We start from the raw sequence: 25,642 nt of genomic DNA on the forward strand, positions 1-25,642 counted from the left end.
GTCCATGATACCCACCCTTTTTTATGGTGGTTACGATTTTTTGTATAAAGCACAATTATTTCCAAATTCTTTTGTTGATGCTTTTTACTCCTTTCTTTATCACCCCACTACTTGGCTATTCGTTAAACTGATTTGTGGGTGTGGCGAGGGGTGTATTTATAGGCATTTTGAGGTTTGGGAAAGTTTGCCCCTCCTGGTAGGATTGTATATCCCATACGTCACTAGCTCATGGACTCTTGCCAATATGAAAGAAATTCATTTATCAGATAAGTTTTTACATACATTGTTATTTTACCTCACAATCTCCTCAGCTCAGCAGAGTAAGTTCTGTGTAAAACGTTATACTCTGCTGCTGCCGAGCTGCAGGTAAAAAAAAAAAAAAATGAAGAAATGAACAGCAGCCAATCAGCATCAAAAGTGCTGAGGTCATGAACTCTTTTACCGTGATCTCATGAAATCTCACTTAACTCATGAGATTTCATTGTTATTTTCCCTATTCAGTGTAAGGAAGTTGAGTGTGCACGTAAGCTCACTCCCTTAGCTGTCCCGGGACAGACATACTGATTTGTTTCTTATAAGTCCTTTACAATGGGATGTGGCTACTGAGGAACTTTTGAGGTAAAATAGCTTTCTTTTTTACATAGAGATGTTCAGGTGATATTTTCTAGTCAGCTTTTTACAGCTATGCTGCATCACTTTCAAGTGTTTAAACATTTGGGTATTATGGCCCTTTAAGCACGTCTTCAGAGTTGTAATACTGAAGCAGTATGGAGATTACATGGCCTGTGTATCGAATCACTTGTAACGACAAAGGAATGACCGACAACAATGGTCAAGGGATGGCTGGATCCAAGCATGGTGTACTGAGAGGGATCAAACACTTCTTTATCTGTGCAAACTAAACACATACTAGAGCTTTGCCAATCTTAATTTAATAGGTAGAAACTGGTTAAAATAAAGTATGATGAAGAAGGCTATATATAGAGGGTAATTGAGACTTTCGGGAAGTGTTTCTACCAACTTCAGCAGTCATATAACCATACTGATATTACCGAGTTCAGTTTCATAGCCCAATTTCAGAAAACAATAGGAGAACAGGTAGGATTGTGGTTTCATGCAAACATATCTATCTCTATCTCTCTCTATAAATATATATATATATATATATCTATATATATCTATATATAAATATATATCCTATTTGTTACAAGGGTCAGGGAGGAGGGCTGCAATTACCATCCTTGGCGGTCCTGCACATTAAAACAATTTTTCTACACAATGATCATTAAGCAGTCATTTGTATTGTGGGCACTTTCACGTGCTAACATTGTGACATAATTGTGTAGTTTGAGTGATGTCATGTAATAAAACAGTGAGGTAGAAGAGCATGGTCAGCACAAGATAGTGTACAGGACTGCAGCTGAGCAACTTACTCAATTTTGCAGCATCTGCCATATGTAAGAAATGATGTTACAATCTGGTAAATTCAAACAATGTAACCGTTTCATGATTGACTGCATTGATAAATATTTTCATTTAAAACTATAATGCGCCATTTAAAATATCACTTGTTTCAATATTTTTTTCATGCATACAACAAAAACAAATAGACATGGATTGATAATACTGGTACATTATCTATTCTTACCATATAGGTTAGAAACCCATAACATTTTTGGACATAGGATTTCCATCAACTCTCTAAATGCAATAATTTTATTATTAGTTTCCAGCTAAATCCATAAAAACAAAATTAACTTTTGGCGTTATTTTTTGCTTTGAAAGTTCAGTTGGACTTTTTATTAACATTCCAGTCAACATTAAAAGTAGGGGGAAAAATTTTAAAATAAAAAATATGACTGGAGAGTGCTCTGTGTGAGCAAAAAATAAAATAAAAACCCAGACGAATCACAGATTCCACAACCTGGTTGATGAACAGTAAGGAGATGTTTGATAGAGTAACTTTCCAACTGGATAGGTTGTCTTGGATTTGTACAGTATTTGGTGTTTGCATTTTGAGAACAAAAAAACAAACATATTTCCACAAGTAGATGCAGAAAAATGAGTTGCAGACATGTTTAACAAGTCAACTAGTGGAGCACATTAATGCCAGGACTGAAATTGCTGTTGGTCATATTGTGCAATAAGTTTTTTTATGTGAGCCAGTTTGTTGTGGAGATATTCACAGCGGTTTTTTTCTTCACTGTAGTTTGGATTTGACTGAAAAATAAAACAAAAAAAGTTGTGAAAATTATGACTTGATTAAACATTCAAAAGTTAAATCTTTTTAGAGGACATCAAAGACTTTAAGGAGGAAAGTAAATTTATGCTTACCTGATAAATTAATTTCTTTTACGATATGACGAGTCCACGGATTTCATCCTTACTTGTGGGATATTAACCTCCTGCTAACAGGAAGTGGCAAAGAGCACCACAGCAGAGCTGTATATATAGCCCCTCCCTTCCCCTCCACCCTCAGTCATTCGACCGAAGGTATAGGAAGAGAAAAGGAAAGGCTAAAAGGTGCAGAGGTGACTGAAGTTTACAAAAAATATAAAGAAAAACTGTCTTAAAAAGAACAGGGTGGGCCGTGGACTCGTCATATCGTAAAAGAAATTAATTTATCAAGTAAGCATAAATTTACTTTTCTTTTACAAAGATATGACAAGTCCATGGATTTAATCCTTACTTGTGGGAAACCAATACCAAAGCAAAAGGACACGGATGAAAGGGAGGGACAAGACAGGAACCTAAACAGAAGGCACCACTGCTTGAAGAACCTTTCTCCCAAAAATAGCCTCAGAAGAAGCAAAAGTATAAGATTTGTAAAATTTGGAAAAAGTGTGAAGGGACGACCAAGTCGCAGCCTTACAAATCTGTTCAACAGATGCATCGTTTTTAAAAGCCCATGTGGAAGCCGCAGCCCTAGTAGAATGAGCCGTAATTCTATCAGGAGGCTTCTATCCAGCAGTCTCATATGTCAGGCGGATGATACTCCTCAGCCAAAAAGAAAGAGGTAGCCGTAGCTTTCTGACCCCTACGCTTTCCAGAATAAACAATGAATAATGAAGATGATTGACAGAAATCCTTAGTTGCCTGTAAGTAAAAAACTTTAAGGCACGGACCACATCCAAATTATGCAACATACGCTCCTTCTTAGAAGAAGGGTTAGGACACAAGGAAGGAACAACAATTTCCTGATTAATATTCTTATTTGAAACAACCTTAGAAAGGAATCCAGGTTGGGTAGGTAACACCACCTTATCAGAATGAAAAATGAGATAATGAGAATCACACTGTAGCTCAGAAACTCTTCGAGCAGAAGAAATAGCAACTAAAAACAGAACTTTCCAAGATAACAATTTGATATCTATGGAATGCATGGGTTCAAACGGAACCCCTTGAAGAACTCTAAGAACTAAATTCAAACTCCAGGGAGGAGTAATGCGTCTAAATACAGTCTTAATTCTAGATAGAGCCTGAGAAAAAAACTGAACATCTGGCATATTTGTCAAAAGTTTGTGAAACAGAATTGACAAAGCTGAAATTTGTCCCTTTAAGGAACTTGCTGATAACCCTTTCTCCAATCCTTCTTGGAGAAAAGACAGAATCCTAGGAATCCTAACTTTACTCCATGAGTAACCCTTGGATTCACACCAATAAAGATATTTACGCCATATCATATGATAGATTTTTCTAGTGACAGGCTTTCTAGCCTGTATCAAAGTTTTGATGACCGAATCAGAGAATCCTCGCTTCAATAAAATCAAGCGTTCAATCTCCATGTAGTCAGCCGCAGAGAATTTAGATTTGGATGTTGAAAAGGACCTTGAATGAGAAGGTCCTGTCTCAATGGAAGTTTCCACGGTGGCAGAGAGGACATGTCAACTAGATCCACAAACCAAGTCCTGCGTGGCCATGCAGGCGCTATCAGGATCACTGAAGCTCTCTCCTGTTTGATTCAAGCAATCACGCGTGGGAGGAGAGGAAATGGTGGAAACACATAAGCTAGGCTGAACAACCAAGGCGCTGCCAAGGAATCTATCAGTTCGGCCTGAGGATCCCTTGACCGGGATCCATATCTTGGAAGCTTGGCATTCTGTCGAGATGCCATCAGATCCAATTCCGGTCTGCCCCATCTGAGAATCAATGAGGCAAATACCTCCGGGTGTAGTTCCCACTACACTGGATGAAAAAAGTCTGTCAACTTAGAGAATCCGCTTCCCAGTTCTCTACTCCTGGGATGTAGATCGCTGACAGTTGACAAGAGTGGGCCTCCGCCCAACGGATTATCTTGGATAAGTCTATCATCGCTAAGAAACTCCTTGCTCCCCCCTGATGATTGATATATGCCACAGTCGTGATATTGTCCGACTGGAATCTGATGAATTTGGCCGAAGCCAACTGAGACTCCACCTGAATCCAAACACCCTGAGCCTTCAGGGAGTTCCAAACTGCACCCCAGCCCAGAAGGCTGGCATCCGTTGTCACTATCACCCACAAGGGTCTGCGGAAACCACCAAAGAAGAGTTTCTGGTCTCTTGATCCAGATTTACCTGAGGAGATAAATCCGCATAATCCCCATTCCACTGTCCGAGCATGCACAGTTGCAGTGGACTGAGAACGGAACGATGTCCATTGCCGCTACCATTAATCCAATTACCTCCATACACTGAGCCACTGATGGCCGAAGAATGGACTGAAGTGCTCGGCAAGTATATAGGGCTAGATTTATCAATGCTGAGGCGTACAGGGGTGCGTATGTATGCCTCAGCTCGCCTGTGGCGGGGCGAAATTACCCGCAGGTAATTAACATTGCACATGAGCGCAATTTTGCGCTCGCATGCAATCCCGCCCCCTGCCCGCGCACAGCCAATCACGCACGGGCTGGAGCTGTCAATCTCCTCGGTCGAACTCGACCGAGGAGATTGAATTTCGCCACAATAGAGGTGGCGAAGATGTTAGGGAAGCAGCGGTCTGGTGACCGCTGCATGATAAATCACGGCGTTCTTGAGAGAACTTGCAGCCGTAGAGGCTTGTTAAATCGAGCCCTTAGAATCTTTGATTTTCTGACCTCTGTCAGAAATATTTTCATGGCTACTGAGTCTATCAGAGTTCCCAAGAAAGGAACCCTTGTCTGTGGAACAAGTGAACTCTTCTCTATGTTCACCTTCCAACCTTGAGTTCTCAGGAAAGACAACACTATGTCCATGTGAGATTTTGTCAGTTGATAAGTTGACGCCTGAATTAGAATATCAGTTTACACGAAAACACCCTCTGCACCCCGCCACAGCACTGCTGTGGTGCCTACCTGCCCCCAGGGTACTTCGGAATGAATAGCCAACACTCCAAGTCAAAGACTACTGTCTAGGAGCAACCGGAGTTACTGCTTGCTGCTCCTCTGTCAGAAGGAAGTGCGCATCTGAGTGCGCAAAGACGAGCCCCGCCCCTTATAGCCGAAGTTGGAGTAGGCCCAAACACAACCGCATGGGAAGCGGTTAATCATACAGCTAAGTGGAACACAAAACACACCCCAAACACATCCCAGCAAGTCATGCTGGACATATAAAAAATAACTTAATCGTTTAACAGCTTAATGATTAAAAGTCCTTATGCCTCTCCCAGAGTGTCATATCATGCCCTTATGTCAGAAATAAAAAACAAGGGACTCCAGTAACACCCTTCTGTGAAACAGGTCTACTGCTTACCCCAATCCCATATAGGGAAATAAATGCCAGCCAGTTCTGATATATCAAGTCTCTTCAGAAATAAAAGGCTGCACATACCTTAATGCTGCTTGTAGCATGAAACCGGTCTCCACACTAAAGATGTCTCATGTGTTACCTTCAGAAGTCTGGTGAGAACCAGCGTGGATCTTAGTTACAACTGCTAAGATCATTAACCTCAGGGCAGAAATAATCTTCCATAACCCCCTGAGGAAAATAGTACTCACCGGTACCATTAAACATAAAAAACTTCTTGATTGAATAAAATAAAACTAGCACCTCACTTTACCTCTTCCTAGTATAACACAGGCAAAGAGAATGACTGAGGGTGGAGGGGAAGGGAGGGGCTATATATACAGCTCTGCTGTGGTGCTCTTTGCCACTTCCTGTTAGCAGGAGGTTAATATCCCACAAGTAAGGATGAAATCCGTGGACTCGTCATATCTTTGTAAAAAAAAATAGAGATAGTTTCTACACTTAGTCAATGATTTCTGAAGCATTTAAAAACGTCATCTCTTACAACCACTCTCCAATCTTTCACATGAGAGGCCACAATAGAATATATATATTTTATTTTATTTGGAAGTCCGAAGAGAGTACATTTAAGAAGCTATTAATCATAACTTTACTGATTGTTGTCCTATTCTATCAGTAGTACTACAGAGTATTAAATGTATTAGAAATTTTACTTTTTTGTATATGAAATAGCTTATTTTGCTAACTGAAATCACAACCAATTTAATTTAAGTGAAACTACAGCTGCATAGCTGTTTTCAAAGTCTGCTACAAAAGCTGTGGCATGACAATTTAAAGGGACAGTCTACACCAACATTTTTATTGTTTTAAGATAGATAATCCCTTTATTACCTTGTATCTAAGCCTCTGCAGACCCATATTTCAGTTCTTTTTACAGACTTGCATTTTATCTTATCAGTGCTGACTCCACAGGAGTGAGCACAATGTTATCTATATGACACACATGAACTAGCAGTGACTGTGAAAAACTGCCAAAATGCAGAGATAAGCGGCGGAGAAATTGGCATATGAGCCTATCTAGGTTTAACTTTCAATAAAGAATACCAAAGAACAAAGCACATTTGATAAAAGTAAATTGGAAAGTTGTTTAAAATTGCATGCCCTATCTGAATCATGAAAGTTTAATTTTGGCTTAACTCTCCCTTTAAGGTAAAAAAGTTCAAGTGAGCAGACTCATGTTTATTTCATTTTTGTATCACTACTTAATAAAAACGCAGGCTATCTAAACTACGAAAGTTTGAAAATGCAGTCTGGACTGAAAAGTGAGGGTAAGCATTAAGAAATATTTTTAGATTTGCTAAATATTTTCTATACTGTTCTAGTTTAGTGAAAATCTGTTGTGACAGTGGTAAATCTTAGAATGGGGGGGGGGGGGGAATCAATTTCAAAACAGAGGACAATTTCCCATTCAGTAAAATTGGGACTGTTATTACTTCATTAAGACATGTAAACATATGGTACTGTCAATGTGTTGTAACATATTTTAGAAAATTAAATCCTAATCTATTCAGAAACTGTGTGAAACTTACTTTTTTTATTTTGCGATATTCCTGTAAGATCTGATCATGAATGGTCTGAAAAAGAAAAACAAACAAGTTAGCCTGTCTAACTGCACTGACACCTAGTGGTCACAACTGCTAAACGTCCATATGAATTGAGTGATTTAAAGTAATAGTCTAGTTTATTTTACTAGACTACTCTAGAAAATCTTTATGCACTGCTCTAAATTACAATGTATCTGAACTGATTTGATAGGTAGTGATGAGATGGATTATTAACATTTATGCATCAGAACAATCTGGGGCTCCTTTACATATGTGGCGTCGCCTGCAAAAGCCGGCGCCGCCGGTTTTTACACGATTTTAGTATTACATATACAGCGCCGCATATAATTGCGGCACGTATATTTCACCCGTCGGCCGCTATTTTTACTCCCATAACATAACATAGAACCGCTTTGCAAATCGGTATCACATATTCAGCGCAAGTACTTGCGCGGCGAAAATGTAGCAATGTTACGCCATTTTCAACTCGCCAAACATAGGGAGGCGCAGCAAGCCTTGCGCTGAGTATGTGAGCACCGTAACACCCTGAAAATAGTAACACCTAACGCATGCGCAATATCTATACCTGTCAACCATAATCCCCCACCGCAATAACTAATAAAGTATATTAACCCCTAATCCGCCATTAACCCACATCGGAATAATAAAAGTATTAACCCCTAAACCGACAACCCCCTCAAAACGCAAAATGCCTAAGTAAACTATCTGCAATTCACCCACATCGCAAACTACCTAAAAAGTTTTAACCCCTAAATCCGCCAACATCGCAAACTACCTATTAAAACTATTAACCCCTAATCCACCAAACCAACACAACGCAATAATGCTAATAAATATATTAACCCCTTAACCGCCAAACCACACGACGCAAATAACTAATCACTAAGCTCCCTATACTAACAGCCCCTAAATTAACCCATTACATAAATTAAAATAAAACTAAATTACAATTAAAATAAAAAACTTATTACTTTAAAAATAAAAAAAACTAATTTTAAATTAAGCTAAAATTACAGAATCTAAAAAACATTATAGCTAATCCCTATGAAAATAAAAAAGCCCCTACCAAAATAAAAACACTCCCTAATCTAATACTAAACTACCAATAGCCCTTAAAAGGGCCTTTTGTAGGGCAGTGCCCTAAGTTAAACAGCTCTTTTCCTTAAAAAAAATACTAAGTCCCCTCTTTAACAGTAAAACACCCCACACACCAAACCCCCAAAAATAAAAAAACCTAAACTACCTACTGACCCTAAAGGGGCATTTGTATGGGCATTGTCCTTAAAAGGGCATTAAGCTCTTTTACGGCCCTTAAAAGGGCATTCAGCTCTTTTAAAAGGGCCCATAACCCTAATCTAAAAAATAAAATAAAAAATGTAAAAAAAAAGCCTAACTCAAACCCCCAGATAGGTACTCACGGTTCCTGAAATCTGGTAGTGAAGTCTTCTTCCAAGCGGCGACCGGTTCCATAAGTCTGTCGGTGAAGTCTTCTTCCAAGCGCGACCTCTTCTATTTTCATCCAGGACCGCAGAACTGAAGACCGGCGGGACCGCAGAGCCATGGAGCGTGGAGGATCTTCATACGATCATCGCTGTACACTGAATAGTACATTCAAGGTACGCGATTAAAAATGGCGCCCCTTGAATTCCTATTGGCTGATTTGATTCTTCAAATTCAAATCAGCCAATAGGATGAGAGCTACTGAAATCCGATTCGCTGTTTAAATCAGCCAATAAGATTTCAGCAGCTCTCATCCTATTGGCTGATTTGAATTTGAAGAATCGAATCAGCCAATAGGCATTTTTAATTGCGTACCTTGAATTTACTATTGAGTGTACGGTGGCGATCGTATGAAGAGGATCCTCCACGCTCCATGGTCGCTGGTCTTCAGTTCCGCTGTCCTGGATGAAGATAGAGGTCGTCGCTTGGAAGAAGACTTCACCGACGGACTTTAGGAACCGGTCGCCGATTGGAAGAAGACTTCACCGACGACCTTCAGGAACCGTGAGTACCTATCTGGGGGTTAGAGTTAGGCTTTTTTTAAATAAAAAAAAATTATATATATTTTTTTATTTTATAGATTAGGGTTATGGGCACTTTTAAAAGAGCTGAATTCCCTTTTAAGGGCAATACCCATTCCTTTTCCCCTTTTAGGGGCAATGGGTAGTTTAGTTTTTTTTTTTTAGTGTTAGGTTTTTTTATTTTGGGGGTTTGGTGGGTGGGGGGTTTTACTGTTAGAGGGGGAACAGTATTTTTTTAAGGAAAAACGAAAGTTATGCTTACTTGATAAATTCATTTCTTTCATGACACAGTGAGTCCAAGGATCATCAATTACTGTTGGAAATATCACTCCTGGCCAGCAAGAGGTGGCAAAGAGCACCACAGCAAAGCTGTTAAGTATCACTTCAATTCCCACAACCCCCAGTCATTCGACCGAAGGAAAAGGAGAGAAAGGAAATAACACAAGGTGCAGAGGTGCCTGAAGTTTATATAAAAAAAACCTGTCTTAAAATAGGAAAGGCTGTAGACTCACCGTGTCAAGAAAGAAATTAAATGTATCAGGTAAGCATAAATTTCGTTTTCTTTCATAAGACATGGTGAGTCCACGGATCATCAATTACTATTGGGAATCAATACCCAAGCTAGAGGACACAGATGATAAGGGAGAGACAAGACAGGTAACCTAAACAGAAGGCACCACCGCTTGAAAAACCTCTCTCCCAAAAGAACCTCGGACAAGGCAAAAGAATCAAATTTGTAAAACTGACAGGGTATGCAGAGAAAATCAAGTTGCAGTCTTGCAAATCCATTCCACCGAAATTTCATTTTGCAAACCTAAGAAGGGACAGCCCTAATGGAATGAGCTGTAATTCTCTCAGGAGACTGCTGCCCAGCAGTCTCATAAACAAAACCAATTATACTTCTCAACCAGAGAGAAAGAGAAATAGCAGAAGCTTTCTGACCCTTACGTGTCCCAGAGAAACAGGTTGGCCAACCTATATATTTATTTGTTTTAACAGTGATTCAGACTGTATTTTTATCCAAACTTTGTATTAATTGATTTATTTTTTTGTATTTTATATTTATATTTGTTCAAAATAAATAGAATTTATTGATTCAAATTACATAGTAAGACTAATCTTTCCATATTGGGTAATTAAGCAGTAGCGCTTTAGAGTCTTATCCTTCCCAGCACTTACCTACATTGAAGTTTTTGAGATTACTTCTTTTAGACTCCATAGCTTTTACCCCTACAGCGCATAGTTTATTAATCTAACACACCACAACATCTCAAATTAGGTCAGCATTCCTGATCCTGCAAGACCACGCAGGTGCAAATAGATTCACCTATGCTCTCTCCTTTTTAATACGAGCAACGACTCGTGGAAGAAGAACAAAACGAAGTAAACAGGTATGCTAGCCTGAATCTCAAGAGACCGCCAGAACCTCTATCAGAGTGGCCTAAGGATCTCTGAACCTTGAATCAACCTTGGCCTACTGCTGAGAAAAACACAGATCCAACTCCAGCACCCCCCATTTGAGAATTAAGCTGGAGAACACCTCCGGATGGAATTCCCACTCCCCGGGGTGAAAAGTCTGTCCGTTTAGGAAATCCGCTTCCCAGGTGTCCACTCCTGAAACCTAGATGGCAGACAGACAGCAATTGTGAGCTACTGCCCACTGGAAGTAAGGAATTTAGAGTTCCTCCCTGGTGCTTGATGTAAGCCACTGTGGTTATGATGTCTGACTAACTTGACAGCCTGGGCTAAGGACAACTGGGGCCAAGCCATCAGAGCAATGTAAACCGCTCTCAACTCCAAAATGTTGATGGGGAGAGCAGACTCCTCTCGAGTCTATAGTCCTTGCGCCGGAACGAGTCCCAGGCTGGCGTCCGTGGTCACAATCGCCCAGGAAGGTCTCCTGAAGCACATGCCCTAAGACAGATGCTCCAGAGAACCCCACCACGGAGGAGAGTTGCATGACAAATAATCTAGATCTATCTTCTAAGACAAATCTGAAAAGGTCCCCTTTCCATAGGCAGAGCATGCAAAACTGCAGAGCTCTCAAATGGAAGGAAAAAAGGGGATCCATCCGATAAGTTACTAAGGCCCAGCCTTAAACTCAGAGAAAGGCAAGAGGAGAGAACCCTAGATCTATAATCTGACAAAAAGGATCATAGATAGGAATTATGGTCCCCCCCCCCAAAAAAAAAAAAACTCCTCCATGTAGCTGGAACAAGGGAACTCTTTTCCAGATTCCGAGGAAACGTGGAAAGACAACAAAAACTCAGAAAAAGAAATTATCTTTAAAAATATGGCGCCGGAACCCAATGTCGTCCAGAAGGCACCACCGGCATTCCCCAACGCTTGATCACTGTCCAGGACAAAATCAGGGATCCTAGTCTAGGCCAAAGGAACCAACTGAAAGACTTTCAGAAAAGCAAACCTCAGGAAACTGAGGATACGTGTCCATTAGGTCAAAGGTCTGAAATAACTGAGCCCCTGGACCAAGGGAAAAAGAAACAACTGATTTCCCTATCAGAGGACGGTACCCAGAGAACTTGCAGAGACACTTTAAGACTAAAAGTCCAAGCGCAAGAGAAATGCCTCTCTCTAATCCCGCAGATAAACATGCGAGGTGAAACTTGCCTCACGGAGGAAGGTATAAGGAACTCCGAGATACTATGACCACAGCCTAACTGGGACATCTTGTATCCATGCTTAGAGAAAAACAGAAAAAATTCCGTCCCCCACTTAACCAATCCTGAATCGGGGACAAGCATCTTTATGCTGATATAAACTCAGCAGCAGGACTCTACTCTGATGTCCTTAAGGTCTATGTTTCTAGCTAGGAGTCTAAAGTCTTATCCTTATCAGGAGTGCCCGAACCCTCTGGTTGCTAGGTGGCGAAGCTATCTACCAAACCACTAGAGCTTCCAAAAGCTGTGTCTCGGTAAAAACCACAGCGCCCTGAGGGCCAGTACAACAAAACCAGACATCCAGGCTCCCAGCCAAATGACTTTCATGAAGGAGACAGGGGAAGAATTATCTAGCTTAAGAGCCATAATTCTGTCTTGGATCTCTTCCAAAGAAGTCTCTACCATTGGTATCAGACTTGATCCAGAGGGCATAGAAACAGCCATATAAGCTTTCAGCTTGTCCATTGATTCTTTAAGGAGCAGCTATCCTTTATAGGAATCAAAGTCTCTTAGCCAGAGTAGAAAAGCTCCATCTACTATAGGCACCGTGCGCCAAGATATTCAAGGGGTAAGCAAAAGGATCTTAGTAAGAACAGGAGGCAGAGAGAAAAAGGAATCCCGGACTTCTCCCATTCCTATGAAAAAAGGAAAATCCCCTTGCACAGTTTGGACCACAGTGGAATCCTAGTAATATTAAATTTACTAGATAATTTAGGGTTGACAGCGACAATATATCTAAGTCGCCCAAGTTAGCCAAAACCTCCTTAACAATACACAAGGTGTTAGGCATTAAACTGAAGGATACCACTTCAGCATCAGATGAAGGCATTACATTGTCCAAATCTAAGGCTTCACCCTCAAAAACTACCGACTCATCCTCCCACAATTCTGCGAGAAAGGCAATAGAGTAGCAGAAGGCGGACCTAAAACTCTAAAGTTCCTTTTATTATTTCCCTTAGTATAGGAACAACTTAAATTATGCTTACCTGATAATTTTCTTTGCTTCTAATGGGAAGAGTGCACAGCTGCATTTATTACTTTTGGGAATTCAGAACCTGGCCACCAGGAGGAGGCAAAGACAACCCAGCAAAATGCTTAAATACCTCACCCACCTCCCTCATCCCCCAGTCATTCTGCCGAGGGAACAAGGAACAGTAGGAGAAATATCAGGGTGAAAAAGGTGCCAGATGAAGAAACTAAATTACAGCCGCCTCATCGATAAACGCTGGCGGGGAGCTGTGGACTCTTCCCGTCAGAAGAAAAGAAAATTATCAGGTAAGCATAATTACGTTTTTCTTCTTAAACGGGAAGAGTCCACAGCTGCATTCATTACTATAGCTATAGAGGACACTGAATGCAAACAAAGGGCGGGTACAACACAGCCTGAAATTACCCATAAAAACTGAAAAACAAAAATAACTGCCCATCAGTTAAACAACCGGCATGCCGTGCTGGAGACCACTCAAAATCCTTAGATTCCACTGAGCACAAAGCCCCCAAGGAGCCAAGTCCCGCAGGCTCCCAAATCACATAAACTTACCCCAAGGAAAAGCACCTCCACTTACCCCCAAAGGGAAGAACGGAGTACCCAAAAAGGAGATTCAAAGGACCGATAGAATAGGGTAAGAAACCCCAAAGACAAAGCAAAACGTAGGCTGTTACAGAACAACCACCCAGGGAAAAGAACTCTCTATAAAGTCCAACTCCCAAAGAGACACTCCCAACCTAAGAGCAATCACAAGGAAGAACAAAATCCTTCCACAGGTCCCCTGACACAACACCATTAAACATATGGTGCTCCAGGAAGCCACAAGCTCCCCACTGGACCCTAGGCTAGCAGACACAACCGCTAAAACTAGCCACATATAGATAGGAAACCTATATCAGGACTGAAGAAAAAACACGGAGCTCACCAGCAGGATGGAAAACCCAACTGTCCCAGCAGAAAAAGAGGGTGCTCTGTGAAACACAGAACCACAACTGACAGAACTCGAGAGTTCCAGATCCCGGGCAGCAAAGCTGACTAAGTCAACATGGGACCCCATCCCATAGAGTACCTGAATTATCGACGGTAACTCCCAACCAGGAAAGTCCAGATCCCAGAAGACAACCAACACCAGCCGCAATGCAACCAATGGAGGAAGGAACAGCCGTGAACCCCCCCACCAGGGAGGATAACGAGGACAACAAAAGTACACGGTCAGACCCAAGAGAGCAGACAGATCACCGACCTCCCATCCAAGAAACAGACCCAACCACAAAAAAAGGATTGATAACGTCCGCCTCAAAAGAGTGGAGGTCCAAAGAGGAAAGTACCCACTGAAGAACCCTCTGACCAATTAATAGCAGCTGGCAAGCTACCACAAATCCATAATAGAAATATAAAGCTTGGTAGTACACAATCCAAGTGCAAGTAGCTGCAGCTGGTTTCAAACTGTAAACCTTCCACTTGCTAGGCGCGAAGCTAACCATCAGGCTACTACAGCTGGCCCAACATGTTCAGGTTATGAAACCCATACACAGTCCCCATCTCTAAGGGATGAACAATCCCAAAAGAGAAGATAGGGCACAGAGCAACCACGATGCCCCAGAGTTTACCAGGGACAGGGCTCCATAAAACGGAGAACATGCCCCAATAGCTAGATTCATCACACGACCATAGCCATGTGGGCAATTAAATGAACCACTAGGATCCTAGGTGGAGAGTCAAAGATCCTCACAGGATCAGCCTCACAGAAATCCTGTACCAGGAATAACAGGCAACCCCGCAAATTCCCGCTGAGAAGAGGATCAGAGACGGTTGCCGGGAAAAAAGGAGAAGAAACTCAACCCCTGCGCTTCATCTTATGAGAGCGTGCAATATACAGAAAAAGGGGAAGAGACTAACATATCCGAACGCTCTGACTCAGATGACCAGACCACTCAAGAAGGGAAAAACCAGTCCCAGCAACCTTGAGGGCACCGGCGACTAGGCCACAAGGAAACAGACACCCAGAAAATACAAAGATTGAAACGAAAATAGTAATCTCAACTGGTACCCCAACTGTCCAGCGGTCATCCAAACCTCCAAACCTGTTGGGAATGGAGAACTTTGGTTCCAAGGCGAAACCTCCAGAACCCACGAGGAATCAGACGGATCCCCACATAAGGAACGGCAGAGGACCTATACAATCCCTCCGATACTCCATTCGAGGACAAGGAGCAAGTTGACGTATAAGAAACGAAAACACCCCCTCAAGTAATTGATAAATAAAACATAAAACAAACACTCCAACAAAGTGAACGACTCGACACCCAACAGGATAACCAGCATACCAAGGGTGACATGAACCTTAAGGAAAAATCAAAGCCCCAGAGGGATTGAAAACAAACTATAATCATAACCAAGTTCTGACAAAATCGCAAGTTTCAGTTCCAGAGAAAGAATGTTACCAAACTGGAAAATTAAAGCAGACATGAGCTTCTTAAAACAAATCAAATATATCCTAACCAGATTAAATAAAATGAAAGGCAGCACCCGAAGGTGAACGCCCAATAAAAACGGCATGCCAACCGGACCAGTCGATTAGAGGCCCAAGCTCAGAACTGGAACAGATACTAAAAGAAAGAAAAACAGACAAAAAGATTGCTCCATCATTACACGTCTAATCCAGTTTGCAGTCTGGCACAGAAGACCAAGGATCCCCTAAGGCTAGTAGGACTGGAATCCTCCAGCACTGCCAAAACATGTCTTAACAAAACACGAAGACGTGCTAGTCTATAAGGGAAGGCAAAATGATCCCCCGCCGTGTCGATGGGCGACCCGGCCCCGAGGGTGGGGCCCCTGAAGCCTCAGAGGCCATCACTTCCTCAGAAGGTCTGACTAAGGCGATCCAACGCCCGACGAACCATGGTTAACAGAACACAGACAGTATCTTAATACCTCACTAGGGAGATAAAAATGTGCTAGCACCATAGATATTGCCAAGCGGAACCGTGCTGTAAGCTCTCGAGGAAAAAAGTCGCCTTCCGGAGGATTATCGGCCAAAGGGACACCAGCTTGCATAGCAAAAGAAGGTTCTGGGGCATGCGCCTAAAGGGACATGGAGTCCTCAGGGGCGGATGGCTCAACACGCTCTAAATTCCCTGATACGGGGGAAGAGAGTACTCTAGAACGGCAATAGGAACATAACTGATGGGCAGTAAAATGTTTATTCCAATTTCAGAGTCGCTACACACAAGACACCAAACAAGGTAACAGAAGAAGGGTGCGTGTCCTTACGCGTTTCGTGCCGTGCGGCACTTAGTCATAGGATGAGAGGTAAGTAGAGAACAGGTAAGTATATACCCCTGCCCACCAATGAAATTAAGAGACAAATTAAAGAAACAGGTGAGAAAAAAGGGATACATAGGAAACTATAGAAAAAATTACTTTTACAATTCATGAGAATCATGATAAAATTATAATTGACAACATTAAAAGTCTCTTCAAATAACTTTCAAATAATTATGAAGGATGATAGAAAGAACACAAATTCTTGAATAGCAGACAAAATCACAAACATGATTACAGTCCCCCCTGTTTAATAAACCCACTCAAGAGATATTAACCCTTGATTACATAAGATAAAGGAGTCCCACTTGGGACCCTTTCATTTAACATTACAGTCATATCGAAATAAAATGAAACGATCTTACCAGAATCTATGATGGGGAACAGGAACACGGCCTTTCAAATGTGACATATAGTAGCCTCACTTCTGACATGGACTTGAGTGAATTAAAGCAGGCAGCAAAACTCATCAACGCTAATTGCCAAAGGAGCTGTTAATATGAGTCGGGATGGTTAAGCAGAAAGACTCTACCTGCATCTCCAGACAAACTTTCACCTATGCTCTCACTGAGAGGCTGACAGGATTACTTAAAACAGTCCCATTTTAAAGAGTACTACCCTCCATGAGAGACTATCTTCAATCTTCTGACACTTCTCTGACAACCTCCTGAGACGAAAGGCAAAGAATGACTGGTGGATGAGGGAGGTGGGAGAGGTATTTTCGCACTTGGCTGGGGTGTCTTTGCCTCCTCCTGGTGGCCAGATTCTGAATTCCCAAAAGTAATGAAAGTAGCTGTGGACTCTTCCCGTTTAAGAAGAAAAATAGAAAATGCCACAGAAGATATCTGGGCAGTAACTCTGCATGAAACTCCTCCAGGTAATTGAGAGGAACCGCAGGACACTGCATGTGACGCCATAGAGGCTTGGGACATAAGGATGAAAGCTGTGGCATTGCCTAAACAGCATCATCCTGGGAGACATTGGGTTCAGAGGTAACGCTCTATCTCTAGAGATCTAACGCAAAAGCAACACATAATTGCATAATTTGAAATAAAGCTGCTAACCCCCAGCAGAGATCTTTACCAAAAGATTACTGTGAAGGAAAGAAAAAAATCAAGTTTAATGTTAAAATTAAAAAAAACTCACTTTAAAAAAAATAAAAATATAACACTTAGTTTAAGGGGAACCAAACTTCCAGCCTGGAACGAACTCCCCCATCCAGGATGTCTACCACTATTCACAGTGGTACTATATACCCTATAACATACACAAAAAGGAAAAAAAGAAAACGTTGATAATTTGATTAGGAACAAACTTGAATAATAAATCCCATAAATCCAAAAGGCTTCAGACTTTCAGGGCTCTGAAACATTCCTCTGATAAACAAATGATTTCCAAATCAACAAACTCAGATTGCAGGCTAAGCACTGCTCCGATCTCTGCCGGATTAACCGAGAAAGGCGGGGTCCTATAACCGGAGCTAACAATAGCCGAAAATGGCGCCGTTCTCCTTCACAGAGAAGAAAGGAGGCGGAGACACGGTCACAGCCAGGGAATCTAGCGCGAAAAGATTTTTAACATTGCACTTCATTTCCTAACAACCCCCCCCAAAAATAAAACACCTTTTTCAGCAACTAGATAAAAAACACCATTCAAAGAAAATAATGCGCCTCTACGCTAGGTTTTTAAGAAAGCAGAAGATAGACGGCACATTGACAGTCCCACAACAAAGCACAGTTAAAGCGCTCCCGAGGACCAACATTTAAATAATAAAGGAGATGTGTATTCTGGACCACCGTGAACAAAAAAACATAGCCCCAAATTCATATTTACATGAATTAATAAAATAAAAGGCAAGATTAGCTAGAGGTATACTTTAGTCCTCATGCGCCTCCAAACTAAAGTTTCATTACATAAACTTGAAAATTAGGGAATACCATTATCAAAGTATTAACCCTTTGTCTCCTGTCACAGTGCCTGCATCCTGCCTAAAAAATCCCTCTAAAGAATATTATGTCCCAGCTATTTTTGCAGCCCATAAGTGCAAGCCCCTTACATAGAAGACATTGAACTTACCTGCATCTAGCCGTCCGGCAGGAGGACAGCGTACCCGGCATGAGAGGATGCCACTCCCCACAGAGGCCTGTAGAAAAAAAGAAAGAAACCTATTCTGACTTTCTGTACTAGGGCAGCAAAGTGATAGGAAAACGCAGCAAGGTCCATCTTACAAGGCCACCACTGCTTGACCCAATCTTGAGGGGAAAGGTCAGAGTAAACCTACTCTGGCTTTCAAAATAATAAACTCTTGATCGAAGTGAAAAAAATCCAATAATCTTCAGACACTAAAAACTTCACCTCCTCCTTGCACTGAAGGCAAAGCAAATGACTGGGGGTTGTGGGAAGGGAAGTGATACTTAACAGCTTTGCTGTGGTGCTCTTTGCCGCCTCCTGCTGGCCAGGAGTGATATTCCCAACAGTAATTGATGATCCGTGGACTCACCATGTCTTAAGAAAGAAAGAGCTGTTTAACTTGGGGCACTGCCCTATAAAAGGCCCTTTTAAGGGCTATTGGTAGTTTAGTATTAGATTAGGGGGTGTTTTTATTTTGGGGAGGCTTTTATTTCCATAGGGATTAGCTATCTTTTTATTTTTGATCATTTTGGTTTTTATTTTCTGTAATTTTAGCTTAATTTAAACTTATTTTTATTTTTAAAGTAATGTTAGGTTTTTTTTATTTTAATTGTAATTTAGTTTTATTTTAATTTATGTAACGGGTTAATTTACGGGGTGTTAGGTTAGGGGGATTAGTGATTTGCGTTGTGGGGTTTGGCGGTTTAGGGGTTAATAGATTTATTAGCATTATTGCATTGTGTGGGTTTTGCGGATTAGGGTTAATAGGTTTATTGTATTGTGGGTTAATGGCAGATTAGGGGTTAATAGTTTTAATAGGTAGTTTGTGATGTTGGGGTTGACGGAGTTAGGGGTTAAAACTTTTCATAGTTAGAGTGCGATGTGGGTGAACAGTGGATTAGGGGTTAATAGTTTAATTAGGCATATTGCGTTGTGGGGGGTTGTCAGTTTAGGGGTTAATACATTTATTATTTGTTCCTATGTGGGTTTGATGGCAGATATAGGGGTTTTACGTGTCTGGTTTATTTTTGGGAGGGGCGTTAAGACTTTTACAGGAGATTTTATGTTTTTTTTAAAAATTTCTTAGGCGCCGGCAGTTTCTAAAGTGCTGTAAATCACTAGCGACCCCAGATATTTGCATTTACGCTCATTTATGGACATCGCTAGTTTATCCGACTTATGGCACTTTATGAACGGTTTATGTAATACCCCAATGTGCGTGGTGAAATTACGGACGGCTGAAGCCTGCGACGTATATGTAATCTTGCCCCTGATTTGGTATGTGCTACTGTACTGTATGTAAAGATGGGATAAGATATTGGCATGGCATAAGAAGGGGAGAAGTGGGGTTTAAAGCTTTCAATTTGTTTATAAAATGCATTCTGCAGCACTAGACACTTTTAAAAAAAAAAGTGTATCCAAAATCATCAGCAAACTATAGTTAAAAGGTAACTATAAAAATGGTTTGCCCTTAATTTGTTTCAAAGGACTTGTTATACCAGCTACATTATTTTCAAATGCATGCAGAATGGTTATTTTAGGTTTATTTCTGCATAGAAAATAGCCGTTTCTGTTAATCGACTCCACAACCCAATAAAGTGGGCTTTTTTTTCCAAATTGCAGTTTATCATCTGTGACACATTGTTTTGTACATTATATCTCTAGCTATCTGTAGAGTTATGAACAAACCTAAAAATATTAACCAATTAGCAGAACCTAAATGTTTGTCTAAAGTTCTTGCACACCTTGTAATCTTCTGTACCCTGGCAAAGCTGTTTGAGCTGAGAGTCCAGTTGTGTAAATCTTCGTGTTATTCTCTCTATCCTTGCATGTAGATCTCTGTACTCATTGTACTCTGAGTTAAAGTCATTCTTATAAGTCTGACGCTGCTCTTGAGAGGAGATTGCTGTGTATTTCCTAGGAGAGATCACATAATGGTTAAAGCTTTTCATGTGCAAGACAGGCAATGGACCATCAACCAAAAAAATAGGGCACTTACAGTAAATAATCTGGCATTTCTGATGTAGACGTAGGAATGCTGGAGTTACTGCACGTTCCATTTAAATCTATAGGGAGGGAATAAAAAAAAAATGGACAATTAAAAATAATTTAAAAAAAAAATCCACTTGTTCTAAACTCATTTATAATGCAGGAAGCTAAAAGGTAAACTTCAAGGATTTCCCCTTTACTATATTTCAAACAAAAAACGATCCCTATAAAATCATTGTTCATATACTTACACTTCAACAAGAACTTCCATGTAAAGTCATTGTTTGCTTGAAACACCTGGCATGAGAATATATGTTTACATAAAAAAAAAAAGAAAAAAAGATTTATACTTACAGATAAAATCCTTCATAAATCCTCTACATGAAGAGACCACTCTTGATGAATTGTGTAGAAACTTAGAAAAGTTATTTTCAGATTCTGAAAGCCTAGGAGGTGGTTCTCAAGTTGACCACACGCCAATTGAAGTAAGCATTTTGCTCCTTTGCAGACTTAAATGATCGTCCCTGATGGTTTATACATGTAACAAATCATTTTTGTACGACTGAATCATGACATAACTATTAAATCTAGAGCTTCAGGTGTTAACAGCAGGAAAACCTCATGCTTTGTAAAAACATTGAAGCCACTGTTGATTCCTGACAAGACCACATTACTTAAACTCAGATATGAATGACACATACCTTTACAGAGTTTCTCCACTGCGTGTAAAGTGTACCGTTTTAGAAACTCCTGAGAAAAGCTAGTTTTAAAGAATAAACTTCAAAAAACACCATTTGATGGGATAAGAGATTTTGGGCACATTGATCTGAAATACATGGCATGCAAGTTCCTGAAACCCTCATGCGTCAGACTGCCAACATTTATATAAATATGCACACACACATACAAAAATAAATGCAATCATTTAAAACCACGTCTCTATAATAACAACAATGTCAGTAAGCAGAGGGATAAAGACCGGCCCCAATTAAATCAAATGTCCTCTTACACAAGTAATTCAAACACATTGCTGCTTCGTATACTGTTTGGAAAATAACAACAACTTCAGAGTGTGGAATAAATCTATAAAAATTCTACAGTTTCTTCTCTCTGACAGGCACACTGAGCTGAAGCCCTGTATGAAATCCAAATTTCTAGTCTATCAGATTTATATCTTCTACCTCTAACAATCAATGCGAGGATTTTTTTTCTTCTTCCAATACAACAAAATAAGATATCAGCTAATGCGGCATTAAAGGGATAGTCAAGTCTAAAAAAAACCCCTCAATGTTTCAAATAGGGCATGTCATTTTAAACAACTTTCCAATTTACTTTTAGCACCAATTTTGCTTTGTTCTCATGGTATTCTTAGTTGAAATCTAAACCTAGGAAGGCTCATATGATAATTTCTATGCCCTTGAAGACCGCCTCTTAACAGATGCTTTTTTATTTGCTTTTGTCACAACAGGAGAGAGCTAGTTCAGCCATTTAGATAACATTGTGATCACGCCTGTGACAGACACTGCACTAATTGGCTAAAATGAAAGTCAATAGATAAAAAATAAAATGTCATGTGACCAGGGGGCTGTCACAAGATGCTTAGATACAAGTTATTTACAGAGGTAAAAAAGGATATTAATATAACACTGTTGGTTATGCAAAACTGGGGAATGGGTAATAAAGGGATTATCTATCTTTTAAAACAACAAAAAATCTGGTGTTGACTGTCCCTTTAAACAGTCATAGAATGTTAAGCTGGTAAAATAAAGTAGACAAGTGATGGTAAAATGTATCATTTTTTAACACATATTTGAATAGTATGCTAATATAAGCGATGAAACTTAACTTCTTTTATATATAGTGCAACATTTTATATATTTTTTTAATCCTACGTCTAAAAAAAAAAAAACAAACAAAAAAAACCTCTCCACCTCCCCCCCCCCCCCTCCATTTCTGATAGAGCCAGTGTGTGATAGTGAGTGGTCCCACCCACTCTCTACCTAGGGAGTAATGAGCACTCCCAAGTCATTTTAAGCCACGCATGAGCAATCCGCTGCTTGTGATTCAGTATTGGCTGAAACTAACTTAAAGCGACAGTCAAGTCCAAAATAAACTTCCATGATTCAAATAGGGCATGTAATTTTAAACAACTTTCCAATTTACTTTTATCACCAATTTTTTTGTTCTCTTGATATTCTTAGTTGAAAGCTAAACCTAGGAGGTTCATATGCTAATTTCTTAGACCTTGAAGATCGCCTTTGCATTTGACAGTTTTTCACCACTAGAGGGCATTTGTTCATGTGTTTCATATGGATAACATTGAGCTTATGCACGTGAATTTACTGAGGAGTGAGCACTGATTGGCTAAAATGCAAGTCAGTCAAAAGTAGTGAAATAAGGGGGCAGCCTAAAGAGGCTTAGATACAAGGTAATCACAGAGGTAAAACGTGTATTATAACTATTGGTTATGCAAAACTAAAGAATGGGTAATTAAGGGATTATCTATCTTTTAAAACAACAACAATTCTGGTGTTGACTGTCCCTTTAAGCAGGATATTCTCAACAATGAGCATGACACGCGAATATGCACAAAGGGGGAAGAGAGAATAAGTAGCGCATGCACATTTTATATAAGGGACATAGTTTCTCTAGTTATTAAAGGAACAGTCATCTTGCATTTGTTGATTATGCAAATCTAATGTGTTAACAAGACAATGCAATAGCACTTAGTCTGAACTTCAAATGAGTAGTAGATTTTTTTTATAACAAATTTCAAAGTTATGTATATTTCCACTCCCTTTGTACCATGTGATCGCAATAATCCAATCACAAATGCATATACGTAGTCTGTGAATTCTTGCACATGCTCAGTAGCATCTGGTGACTCAAAAATTGTAAATATAAAAGACTGTGCACATATTTTTTAATGGAAATAAACTGGAAAGTTGTTTAAAATTACATGCTGTATCTGAATCATGAAAATGTAATTTAACCTGAGTGTTCCTTTAATGCCTAAAGGCACGCATTACAATTGGCTGCAAATAAAAGCATCATCAAAAAAGGCACATCTGAATAAAAAGAAACTGGAAAAAAAAACAAAAAGGCACATCTGACACGGGCGGAGGAAGAAGGTAATCAATATAAACGGGAATATCGATAATATCTTTCATATGAGAATTTAAACAAATTAATGAATAAAAAACATAATTTATGTAAGAACTTACCTGATAAATTCATTTCTTTCATATTAGCAAGAGTCCATGAGCTAGTGACGTATGGGATATACATTCCTACCAGGAGGGGCAAAGTTTCCCAAACCTCAAAATGCCTACAAATACACCCCTCACCACACCCACAATTCAGTTTAACGAATAGCCAAGAAGTGGGGTGATAAGAAAGGAGCGAAAACATCAAAATAAGGAATTGGAATAATTGTGCTTTATACAAAAAAATCATAACCACCACAAAAAAGCGTGGGCCTCATGGACTCTTGCTAATATGAAAGAAATGAATTTATCAGGTAAGTTCTTACATAAATTATGTTTTCTTTCATGTAATTAGCAAGAGTCCATGAGCTAGTGACGTATGGGATAATGACTACCCAAGATGTGGATCTTTCCACGCAAGAGTCACTAGAGAGGGAGGGATAAAATAAAGACAGCCAATTCCTGCTGAAATAATCCACACCCAAAATAAAGTTTAAAGAAAAAACATAAGCAGAAGATTCAAACTGAAACCGCTGCCTGAAGAACTTTTCTACCAAAAACTGCTTCAGAAGAAGAAAATACATCAAAATGGTAGAATTTAGTAAAAGTATGCAAAGAGGACCAAGTTGCTGCTTTGCAGATCTGGTCAACCGAAGCTTCATTCCTAAACGCCCAGGAAGTAGAAACTGACCTAGTAGAATGAGCTGTAATTCTTTGAGGCGGAATTTTACCCGACTCAACATAGGCAAGATGAATTAAAGATTTCAACCAAGATGCCAAAGAAATGGCAGAAGCTTTCTGGCCTTTCCTAGAACCGGAAAAGATAACAAATAGACTAGAAGTCTTACGGAAAGATTTCGTAGCTTCAACATAATATTTCAAAGCTCTAACAACATCCAAAGAATGCAATGATTTCTCCTTAGAATTCTTAGGATTAGGACATAATGAAGGAACCACAATTTCTCTACTAATGTTGTTGGAATTCACAACTTTAGGTAAAAATTCAAAAGAAGTTCGCAACACCGCCTTATCCTGATGAAAAATCAGAAAAGGAGACTCACACGAAAGAGCAGATAATTCAGAAACTCTTCTGGCAGAAGAGATGGCCAAAAGGAACAAAACTTTCCAAGAAAGTAATTTAATGTCCAATGAATGCATAGGTTCAAACGGAGGAGCTTGAAGAGCTCCCAAAACCAAATTCAAACTCCATGGAGGAGAAATTGACTTAATGACAGGTTTTATACGAACCAAAGCTTGTACAAAACAATGAATATCAGGAAGAATAGCAATCTTTCTGTGAAAAAGAACAGAAAGAGCAGAGATTTGTCCTTTCAAAGAACTTGCGGACAAACCTTTATCTAAACCATCCTGAAGGAACTGTAAAATTCTCGGTATTCTAAAAGAATGCCAGGAAAAATGATGAGAAAGACACCAAGAAATATAAGTCTTCCAGACTCTATAATATATCTCTCGAGATACAGATTTACGAGCCTGTAACATAGTATTAATCACAGAGTCAGAGAAACCTCTTTGACCAAGAATCAAGCGTTCAATCTCCATACCTTTAAATTTAAGGAATTCAGATCCTGATGGAAAAAAGGACCTTGTGACAGAAGGTCTGGTCTTAACGGAAGAGTCCACGGTTGGCAAGAGGCCATCCGGACAAGATCCGCATACCAAAACCTGTGAGGCCATGCTGGAGCTACCAGCAGAACAAACTAGCATTCCTTCAGAATCTTGGAGATCACTCTTGGAAGAAGAACTAGAGGCGGAAAGATATAAGCAGGATGATACTTCCAAGGAAGTGACAATGCATCCACTGCTTCCGCTTGAGGATCCCTGGATATGGACAGATACCTGGGAAGTTTCCCAAACCCCTTGTGCCGTCAGAGACCCCCACACAGCTCCCCAACCTGTAAGACTTGCATCTGTTGAGATTACAGTCCAGGTCGGGAGAACAAAAGAAGCCCCCTGAACTA

The 25,642-nt window shown here is 40.1% G+C and overlaps 1 protein-coding gene across 1 annotated transcript in view; it reads right to left on the minus strand.

Moving 5' to 3' along the window:
* Positions 1–1,617: 1,617 nt before the first annotated feature.
* ELL (elongation factor for RNA polymerase II) overlaps positions 1,618–25,642 on the minus strand; it is a gene marked incomplete in the record, with an annotated part of 317,829 nt that continues 293,804 nt past the window's right edge. The window contains 4 exon segments of the mRNA XM_053702960.1: positions 1,618–2,220; positions 7,292–7,336; positions 20,214–20,385; positions 20,468–20,534. Coding sequence (XP_053558935.1) covers positions 2,104–2,220; positions 7,292–7,336; positions 20,214–20,385; positions 20,468–20,534 — 401 coding nt within the window.

The sequence above is a fragment of the Bombina bombina genome, chromosome 2 (assembly GCF_027579735.1).
Source record: "Bombina bombina isolate aBomBom1 chromosome 2, aBomBom1.pri, whole genome shotgun sequence".
In the NCBI taxonomy this organism is placed as follows: Eukaryota; Metazoa; Chordata; class Amphibia; order Anura; family Bombinatoridae; genus Bombina; species Bombina bombina.